The sequence below is a fragment of the Triticum urartu genome, chromosome 1, assembly GCF_003073215.2.
Source record: "Triticum urartu cultivar G1812 chromosome 1, Tu2.1, whole genome shotgun sequence".
In the NCBI taxonomy this organism is placed as follows: domain Eukaryota; kingdom Viridiplantae; phylum Streptophyta; class Magnoliopsida; order Poales; family Poaceae; genus Triticum; species Triticum urartu.
The window spans coordinates 539,759,803-539,770,835 of record NC_053022.1 but is presented as its reverse complement, the minus strand read 5'-3'; the positions used below and the strand labels follow the sequence as shown (position 1 = coordinate 539,770,835).

The window sequence follows — 11,033 nt, the reverse complement described above, 5'->3', positions numbered from 1 at the left end:
CTCGGACGCCCCCACGCAGCGCACCGAGACCCGCTGGGCCGCTGCTGGGCCCCTCCACTACGAGCGCCGCCCGTCGACCGGGGCGCAGCCCCGTCTGGCGCCAGGCGCGGGCTCCAATACCGATCCGGCCCTGCCTCCTGCCGCTTGATCCGGCGCGGATTCGGCTGGGCCCACCTCATCATCGCGGCATGATGGGCCTGCGCTGGATTTGTCCCGCAGCCTCGGATCTTCTGCGCCGCGTTCTGCCTCGACCCTAACGCCTCACGCTCCAGATGCCACAGACGATCCGTCTGGCTCGGATGCAGACGAGGCGATACTTTTCTATGGTGCTTTTAGCATCTTTTTGTATGGTTTCTTGACAACTCTCGTCTTTCAGATGTAGATAACCTATGGCGACTGCCATTGCAGATGGCATGAATTATCTCTAGAGACCGAATCACTGCATTTAGTTTAAGTGGAATACAAGAATAACATGACCACATTCCGTCCCAAAATTTGAGCTGAATACAAGAATAATAATACAATATTTTTTCATGATAAGCGAACAATTCTATATGAGTAGCCAAACAGTGTCAACTACAGATAGATAACAAAATGTTACAAGGACCAGAAGACAAATATCTGAGGTCACACAATGTCAAGGAGATCATAGTTGAAAGTTTTTCCCAGCCGAAACCTAAGCCTCAAGACAGGCCATTCGCCCAGTAGCTTCGTCAGAATGGGCAACAAAGCTACAGTAATGCAAATTGCAATGGCCAACCAGTGGAGATGTGGGGCCAACACCGTATATAAACCAGTTGAAAAGGTTGTGGTAGTTGCCACATATGCAAACCACATGAGCTTCTTAGTAAAGGATCTATAGTAACTCGTAATCCTCCCACCTTGCCATGATGCATATGAAGGCGGCAGCAAATGAAGAGCACATTGCTAAGGTATCAGAGATCAAGAATGCCTGAAATGCAACCTTGCGAGCCATGACGGGAAGTCCCTCGCTTCCAGCACCATTGCTGTATCCTCCAGGTAGGGTGAAAGCAGCAGCAAAGGCAATCTCTTCTGTCAAATGGCAAATAGTAAATGAACTCTCCAGGTTACCCTTCTTCCTATCACTCCTTCTGTCTTCATACATCTCCCACTCTGGGTCAACCCATTCAACTATCTAAGTGATTTCCAATTGACACATGACAAATTATTGTAAGCATCAATTCCATCAAAACTACAATTAATAATGACATAAAGAACAACAGAATAACTGCAGTAAACAATGACATGTGCACTACACTAACCCTAAATAAACTAAAGAACAACCGAGTATGTGCACTGCAAACCAACCTCCTAGACAAATTATTTAAGCAATGAACTTTACAAAAAGTACAGCAGCTACAAAGCACACTAAACTTTAAGCAACTGATACTAAACAATAACTCAACTTTGAGCATCTGACACTAAAAAATAACTGAACTTTGAGCATGTGACACAATCACTAAGCTGTCCAATTAAAGAATGAACACCTGACACTAAACACTTACTGAATTTTGAGCATCTGAAACTAAACAATCACTAAGCTCCCCAATTAAACAATGATCATCTGCACTGCAAACTAAGCTCTTGGCCAATTATAAAATTAATATCTTCTGGCCAAATTAAATATACAAGAAGTGCATCAGCAATTGCCTACTCCAATGATGAGCATCAGTACTACTAAATGGCTTAATAATGATCATCAGTACTACTAAGAAATGGCTAAACTAAAGAACATGAGCATGTGCACTGCATCTGCGCTGGACTTCTCTACACACCATCTGAACAGGAGCATGTATACTATCAATTTTAATACAACTAACAGAGATTGTGCAGAATCTTACTTTCTAAGCACAAACTAAGAACCTCCTGCCCATGTCAAATGCCTCAAAGGCAATACGCCTCTCAGCTGGCAGACGATGGTGCTCGCAAGGAACAATGGGTCCTGCCTCAATGCCCATGTACTCTTCGCCTTCAATGCTAGCAGGGATCTATAGGTGCAAAATGAATAAAAATCCCCAAATCAAAGATCGAATCCCCTCAATCCCCAAAGCAGAAAACATAACCCTAACCCTACATCCACCACTCACCAGGTACTTCATGCCGTTGTTGGAGGAGTTGATGTACAACAGGCTAGAGTAGTCGTTGCTACTCTCGTCCTCATACACCATGGCGGGGTGGCGGTGATGGTGGACTGTGCGGCGGCCGATAGCGAATCAGAGAGAGGAGGGCGAGGCTGGATTCAAGGCCGAGAGTGAGGTGGGCGGCTTGGTTCGACCCAGCCCAGCCATTTACACTGACCGAGTCGGCCTCGTCCTAGTCAGCGAAGCGGCACGCGCTGGTTGGCCAGTGTGTCACCTGACAGGTGGGGCCGTGCGATCAAATACAATGTCAATACGAGATTATACCATGTTGAGACCATTTTGCAACAATTAGGCGCATAGATGTTACTGACATGAAAAAAGGTGACTAGTGATACCCGTTACAACGATGTGGTACTTTCTTTCCGTGCAATTAACTCGAGCCATGGAAATGAGATCCGACGGTGCACAGAAAGGCCTGTGCTATGCTGCTGCGTCCGTCTCTGCTACACTTGTCTCTCTGTCCGTCGGAATGGCAATCGGAACGGCAGCAGCGGCGGCGGTGCGGCGCAGCCTCGGCGCCGCAGTCCCGGACCTCGCCGTCGCCCACCTCTGCTGCCCCTCGACCCCCGTCACCTACAACGCAGCCCACCTCCCGCCCACGCCGGCCACCCTCCTCGCCCTCCTCCGCCGCGCGCCCGCGCCCGCGCCGCACCCCACCACCGCCGTGCACGCCTGCCTCCTCAAGACGGCCTACTTCCGCCCGGGGGGCTGCACCGTCCCCAACTCGCTGCTCGCCTCCTACGCAACATCCGGCGACTCCCTTGCCGCGGCGAAGCTGTTCGACGAAATGCCTCTTAGGGACGTCGCATCCTGGACCTCCATGATGCGGGCACACCTCGCGGGGGGCTCGGCCTCCCAGGCCCTGTGCATGTTCAGGGACATGCTCGCTGGCGGCGACGACGCACCGGAGCCGGACGGGGTCGTCCTCGTCGTCGCGCTCCGCGCCTGCGCCGAGCTCGAGGACCTGGCGCTCGGGGCCTCCCTGCACGCCCTCATGGAGCGCCGTGGGCTGCAGGGCTGCGATGTCTTCGTCGCCAACTCGCTCGTCGACATGTACGCCAGGTGCCTGGACCTGCAGTCCGCCAAGAAGGTGTTCGACATGACCCTGAGCAGGAACGTGGTGTCCTGGAACACCATGCTCTCCGGACTCGCGCGCACCGGCCGTGCCACCGACGCGCTAGACCTTCTTGCCTCCTCCTCGTCCTTGCTGAAAGAGGGCAGCGACATCGGCTTCGATGAGACGACGTTGGTGGTGCTGCTTCAGCTGTGCAAGAGGCTCGAGGGCGGCCAGGCCATGTGGTGCCGGTCTGTCCATGCCGCGGCCGTGAGGAGGGGGCTCCTATTGTCCTCGACAGGCCTGCCTCTGTTGAACGCCCTGCTGGACGCATACGCCAAGTGCGGCCTGCTTGAGCACACGGTCAGGCTGTTCCGCGGCATGCCTGAGAGGAACATCGTCACGTGGAGCACCGTCATCGCTGGATGCGTCCACAATGGCCGGCCTGGCGAGGCGATCGCGTGCGCCGTCGTGATGAGGGAGGCCGGGGAGACGCCCAACTCGGTCACCATACTGAGCGTCCTCGAGGCATGCGCAGACTGTGCGGAGATGGCAGCGTCGAGATGCGCCCACGGCATGGCGCTCAGGAGTGGGCTAGCCTTGGAGCGGGACGTCAGCAACGCTCTGGTGGACATGTATGGTAAATGCGGCAACCTGGCTGCGGCGACGAGGGTGTTCAATGCGATGCCGCGAAGGGACGTGCTCACCTGGAACTCCATGATTGGCGCTCTGGGGATGAATGGCCGCGCACGTGATGCCCTCGCCCTCCTCGACAGGATGGAGCAGGAATGGGACATCATGCCGAACGGTGTCACGATGCTGGCCGTGCTGTCGGCATGCGCGCACGGAGGTCTGGTAGAGGAGGGCGTGGCCTGCTTCGAGAGGATGACGGCGACACACTCGGTTGAGCCACAGGTGGAGCACCTATCGTGCGTCGTCGACATGCTCGCGCGTGCAGGGGACCTTGAGGGGGCCGCTAGGGTCATCGAGGAGAGGATATCCACCAGCAGCAGTCCAGCAGCCTGGAGTGCGCTGCTAAGCGCCTGCAGAGGCTACAGCAGCGACTCGAGTGTTGGACGTGATGCTGCCTGCCGCGTCCTGGAGTTGGAGCCGGGCAATGCGGCGGGGTACCTGATGTCGATGGGCGTGCCCGGCGCTGGCGAGACGGCAGCGCGGATGCGACAGCTGATGAGGGAGAGGGGAGTAGGGGTGACTGGCGGACACAGCATGGTGCAGGTGGGGTGCAATGCTCACAGCTTCATGTCATGGGATGGATGCCACCCTGACAGAGGGCAGGTTTACTCCATGCTACATCTCCTGCATCAACAGATGCTGCCGCCTACTCCTCCACATCCAAACCACCATCATCTTACCTTATTATCACACAAGTGTCATGATTAAGGTACATACGAAGTCCTCACCATCATCTATGTTTATCAACCTGGTTATCTATAATATACTGTATATGCTAGTAATTAGGCTGAATTCTGTAGTGCATTTTGAGTGCGTGCTTTGGATTTGTTCAGTGCAATTCTCAGTATGGTTCTTTCATGACCTGTAGATGATTGATATGGGTGGGTACGCATATGGAAGGAAATGCAGGATTGCATTTCATTTCTTCTGTGGTAATACTGGAGACGCCAAAGGTCAAAACAAGATGACATTTTTTGAAACCGATGATGCTGTGTTTACATCGTTCGCCATTGCCATCTGCAGGTTCGCCACCGGCTCCATGAGATACTGCGGAATGGGTTGGAAGGCGGAGTGATCTCCGTCTTGCCCTCGAGCATCTTCAGTTCTTGACCACCACGCTCATTGACGGCCTCGGCTGCACGCACTAGAACACCACCTTGCACATCCTCTCCACCAGCCCTCTGCAACGCGATTCATGGCGGACTGTTGCCACCATGAGTTCCATCAGCTCGCCAGCTTCGTACCTGGTCCATGCGACCATGAGGAACCATTGCTGGCTGCTCTTCGGCGTGGCATCGACATCTTGGTTACTACCATGCTTGACGATCTTCAGGAGGAGCATGCCGAAGCTGTAGACATCACACTTCTCGGTGATCCAAACCTCCAGTGCGGTGTGCCCAAAAGTGCTGCGTCCGCGGGACAGAGACGTGCGTGTCGCAACGGTTGACGAGGCTTGCGAGGCCAAAGTCGGCCACCTTGGGGCTTGGGCCTGAGGGTGCCGTCGAGGAGGTATCTTGCTGTTGCTAACTTGAATGGATTTGTCATTTTTGAATAGCCTAACTTGTTCTTCCAAGGATGGATGAGTAATAGAAATATCGCGAGTGTCATTACCGGTGGCAATCAGTTGGTCTGCGTTTTTGGTAAGAGAATAGCAGTGTTGTTCCTGTCATCTTCTGGTTTACTGTATGCTACCTATTGCATTATATTAGATTATGGTTAGACTTTTAAACATCAGTATGATTTTTGGTCTCATAGAGATTTTCTGTTCAAAACTTTTCAGCTTATGTGATAGATGTGCAATAAATGAATTGGTGCGATTCATTATTGTTCGTCTAATGTTGCACACCGTGAACTGTAGATTTTTTGGTATTTTTTTCCTGGAGGCTGGTATGTTATCAAGTTGTTTGTGCTACCAGCTGGATGAGTCCCTCTTTAATGATGTCCACTTGTTACACAGCTTGTTTCTTTTTGTGCCCTGATCTAATTTTATGAATAGGAACAATGTTATATTAGCACTTCCGTTTCAGAGGCGTCTGTGATATCCATAATCCATTTGAGTGGTTTTCGTCAGTAACTTGATTGGTCTTGTATAATCATTCCATGCTGGTTCATTTCCTAATATGTTCCCTTTTCCTGGCTGGGCCTGTAAGCATTCTTTTATTCTACTGGTTGGAGTATGTGTATAGCTGACCTGTGGGCATTCTTTTATTTTTGGTGTCGTCTAGGTTTTGTGTTTAAAACTTTTCAGCTTATGTGATAGCTGTGCACTCGATGAATTGCTGTTCGTTTGATTTTATTACAGAGGGGGTGCTGGTGGATACAAAAATGCTTCTCCTGGGTCCTGGCAACTACGGTGGCGATAGCCTGAATCAAGGGGGTGGAGCACCTGCTAAGTGATCTCAACCTTGATGGTGCTTGCAAGGAGGATGCTCTTTGCAAGGAGGTTTGATGCGAGCACGAAGAGAAGCGATGGTCACGATGGCTTTCTTGGGGACGACTTCCAGGATGAAGATGACCATGTCAGTCCCGTTAGAAGAAGCAGCACCGGCCGAATAACTCTTATGGATTTGTTCTCCATGACCACATTGATTTGCATCAGCTGCTTGTTATATACTACTACTACTTGCTCTGTAAATAGATGTACTACGAATAAGGGGGTTCGATCGAGGGAGAACACAATGCCAAAAGGTCAGCAGGGTTTACCCAAATTGGTCGTTCATTAACTCATACTGGAGTATAATTTTTCATTGCACATGGACTAGTAGGTGGAAAAGACTGTACACCAGCACGTTGTTTCATCTCAACAACACTGATCAAGCTTTATGCAATACTTCTTCCGTGCCGAGTTACTTGTTTTAGATTTATCTAGATAAACATGTATCTAGCCACAAGTAATTTGGAACGGAAAGTAATAGTGGCGAGCAAGGCACGGCACGCCTGTGTGTAAGCATGCATCCCTCTATGCGTGTAGCTCCATTGCTGATGCAGGCGGGCAATAAGGATCACAAGTTGGGCAATTTGCTTGGCATTCGCCTATACTACGCCAACACGGGCTGCCCGGCAGCGTGGCACAGCAGTGACAGATTTTAATAACGAACCAACTATGACCGCAGTGCCTCTTGACACACCATTTGAGGGTGAGCTTGCTTTCATTCGACGACGGATCTACAGCGCTGGCGTTCGCGGTTATGTTGCCACCATGTTCTTGGTTGCTTCTTGCAGCCACAAGACCACCTACATATATATCATCACACACAATATAAATATATGTAGTGTTTGTTAGATCACAACACATAAATTTAACTTAAGAAAAACCTAGTATACGGAGTAACAAGAAACGGAGAGGTACAACCGGAGGCATCGGTTTATGCAAGACTGATAAATTTGCTGCAAGAATGTATGCGATAAGACGGTCGGTGTTATGCTTACACTGCCCGACCGCGACAAGGCACCCGATGAACAAGAGAGGGACCATGCACACGCCCCCTCTCATGTTTGGTCTTCAGCTTCTGGGAACCGAATGAAGTATGAGAAGTGAGAGGCAGCGGCCATGGATCCCTCTGGCCGCAGTATATATATGGAGGGTAGTATAATTTCAATGAAAGGATTCCATGCATGCATGACGATTTGGTGATAGCGCATTATAGCTGGCCATCACCGAATAATAGTACGCAGTACCTGCAGATTATGAATGTGTAATTTGTTACCATGCATTTCCGCAGCCAAACGAAAAAAAATGATTTGTTACCATGCATACATCCGGTTACTATCAGCAGGATTTGATGTACCAGGTGCTAGATGATTAGTGACTATATATGAATTAACCGACGAGATTACTTACCATCCGAAAATAAGTGTATAAGAGAGTAAAATATAAGCATTCAACAGGACGATGGAAAAACATCATAAAATCAAGAGTGTAAGATTTTCTTTTAAAAATTCAGTAACTTTATTTCTCTTAATCAAAAGACAGTTACATTATCCACCAGCCACCTTACAATGAATGCCAGCGGTTTCTCTAACCGAGTTGAGGAATGAGGATGGCATTGAACCCGCTAGCCTAGCTAATTCATGAGAGACAACATTCACCTCCCTTGGGCAACGGACGAAAAGAAAAACGAACGATAACCAAGAGAAAGGACATTACAATTGTGTGGATAGCTGCTATGTACAGTTGATGCCATGAAGCCACCTCCTTGCATTGTGTTAATCACCTTGTTTGCGCGAAAAAGGAAAGATGCACTCATACAAAAAGAAAAAGGTTTCGTATAAACGTCTCCCTTGCATCAGGGTGCAAAACGTTGTGGGCGTGCCAGTGTACATATTACACAAATACACGAAGAAAAGGAAGAAAGAGTGGAGCCTACTAGCGCGGCCAAAGTGATCAAACGATCGTGGTCTCCTGGTTCCCGGGGGCCTAGAAAAGCCCCTGGGTTAATTACTCCCACAGATAGAACCGCGGGACACCTCCGAGCACGCTGCGCAATCGTCGTCTACGGTCTTCGCTCGTGTTCCTCATGCATGGTGGTGGTGTGTGTGGTGGCGGCAGAGTCCGTGTGTGTCGGACGCCATCCATGGCACCTGCTCCGAGGCCATCCTCGCGTCCTGCTCTGCCTGCATATTTCCCACATGCTCCGTTGCTGCCGCAGCCTCCCTCGCCGCTCGTAGTTCCTACGCTCGTTGATCTCCTTCATCTTTTCCGCAAATCACTTCTTTGCATGCTCATCCAAGAGGTTTCGTCCGCCAACATATGATCTTCACACCCTCCGCTTTCCATGCGAGATGCAACCTTTCCTTCTCAAGCTCGATCTCTCCAAGTGTCTTCACCTTCTCGATCTCCCATTTGATCGCCGCCTCTTGCTTCTCCAACTCGATTTTCCCCTCTCAATTTCAAGGCGTACGCAGTCTACGTCGTGGCGGTCGGGGACGGGTTGGACGACATGTAGGGCGGCGGATCGGGACAGGTGGTGAGGATGGGGAGCAAGGGTGGAGGAGGGCCAGGGCTTGGGCAAGGGAAAGATAGGAGGGAGGCGGGAGGAGGAGGAAGGGTTTGGTGGATTTAATGCAATATGCGGTGGGGTAGGGCTGTCGGGTCCGACGTGGCGGGCGCGCTTAGGCGCCTTCATATCCGCCTCAAATTTGGGCTAGACATGAAGGGTGCCGATCAGCCCAGGCGTTTGAGGCCTATTTAAGGAGCCCGCCTGAGTTGAATTTTTATGACCCGGCCGTCCGCCCGGACGTTTGAGACAGGTTTGGGGCGCCCGGCTATGTAGATGCTCTTACAACCACGAAAGGAACCACAACAACAAAAACTCCATGTGTGGGAGTGAGTGGAATTAAACAATATCATCAGAAGCAAAAACCTCTGAAATGCATGCACATATGTATACCGTTTTACTAATAACCATACTATGTACTCCCTCCATCCCAAAATAACTGTATCAAGCTTAGTATAATTTTATACCGGAGTTAGTATAAAGTTGAGATACTTATTTTGAAACAGAGGGGATAGTATTTATAAAGATCTGTCTTGCGCAATGGCCATGCACTCAAATATGAACTACCGCTAGGGTTTGGAGGTGAAGGCCGCGTTGGCTGTGAAGATGAACGCGGCAGCAGATAGATGTGTGCGAGTGCGACGTCATGCATGGAGGTGGGTGGTTCCCGGTGGCCGACATTATGCTGCCATTAGTGACGGCCACGGAATCCCCACATGCATGGCGTGTTGCCATGCAGGCAACCGTCTGCGGTTCAAGCAAATCTTTGCTTAGTCTTTTTTTACATGGTAACACATGTCTCATTCATATTATAAAGATCAAAATACAAGTTGCGTAAATATTGACATAACAAAACTGAAAAGATAGCAAAACATCTCTGAGTTTGACACCAACGCCCGTCATCTGCCCCCGGCATCACCACGACGGCCACCGAAGAAAAGAATAACGGATCACCTCCTCACCCGAACTCGATGCAGCTCCATAGCTGATATGCAGCTTTGCGGACCTCCAAGGTGGCTCACCAAAAGTGAAGTCTTTGCCGTTGAACGAATCAGACCGGAGCAACAACCCGGACACGCCACGAACTCCAGATCTGGAACTCCACCACGACTAAAACGCCGAAGGGGGAAACCATACCTGCCATCCACGAACCACAAACTCAGAACACGTTCCGTCTTCCAGATGTCATCGATGCAGATCACAATCTGCATCCGCTCCTGGACTACCTCCCAAGCTCCGCACCTACGCTGGAGCAAACACCGTCGCAACGGCGGAGCCCGAGGACACTGTCCACCACGAGGATGCCGCCACTGCCACGCCATCCTTACTTGAACAGACTAGTTTCCAAATCCATTCCCAACCATAGGACCAATGGCCTCGTTGAAAAGGATTCGAAGAATCTTTATTCAGCGCTGTCATCGCCATCGCCGAAGCCAAAGCGATGAACAACCTAAAAACCTAGACTACAAGAGAGTAAAAACGATCCACACCACGTGGATCCGGCGACCCCCCTCACCACCAACGACCGAGGTCGCCGGTAGAGAGGGGCCGCCGGAGGACGGCGCTGGAAGACTGGCCTCTCTTGGCGGTGGCTAGGGTTGCAGCCGTGTGTATCGTCATGGTGCCATCAAGTACGGCAATGTGGCCACGTGGCACGCAGGTACGCCCAGCGTCTACCGTAGGCTGTGAGTTTTTCAACGTGCTTGTTGCGACCATCGTCTTGCATGGGAGATGACCATATTGTCCTTTTTGATCCAATAAATTAGCTCTTCAATTTGTACTGCCACTGAATGGATTGAGATCTGTGCAACTTTTTAAGGGATGTGCCAAAGTGTACCAAAGCATATCTATTTTAATTTTTAACTTAATGTGATTGCCATTTAGTTTTGCTCATTTCTTGAAAAAGGTTTCAAAACTGTACAATGAGATTGTGTGTACTATTTCTACCCTCAATAGAGAAATTAGAGATATAGATTTAGATTTGCATCACATAATCTAATTGTAGAAAAACTGAATTATTCATGCACAAAAATGATTGTTGTGATTATATTTATCTTGGATTTTGTTATAGCCATAAATGCAGGGACATTTTGATATGATAATTTACTACTCCCTCTGTCAACAAAT

The 11,033-nt window shown here is 50.0% G+C and overlaps 1 protein-coding gene across 5 annotated transcripts; it reads left to right on the top strand.

The window, feature by feature from the left end:
• The first annotated feature begins 2,580 nt into the window (after positions 1–2,580).
• On the top strand, positions 2,581–6,737 carry LOC125527562 (pentatricopeptide repeat-containing protein At2g17210-like). 5 transcript variants are annotated; one of them, XR_007292190.1, is made up of 4 exons: positions 2,581–4,618; positions 4,778–4,841; positions 4,933–5,418; positions 6,212–6,737. XR_007292190.1 is itself a non-coding variant. In XM_048692090.1 (2 exons), the coding sequence occupies exon 1, from the start codon at positions 2,632–2,634 to the stop codon at positions 4,615–4,617; it is 1,986 nt and encodes a 661-aa protein (XP_048548047.1). In that variant the 5' UTR covers positions 2,581–2,631; the 3' UTR covers position 4,618; positions 6,212–6,737. The 5 variants fall into 5 exon arrangements, 1 of the variants encoding a protein (XP_048548047.1); XR_007292181.1 differs by having other exon boundaries at positions 4,778–4,862; XR_007292189.1 differs by having other exon boundaries at positions 4,778–4,862; positions 4,933–5,549.
• Positions 6,738–11,033: the final 4,296 nt, after the last annotated feature.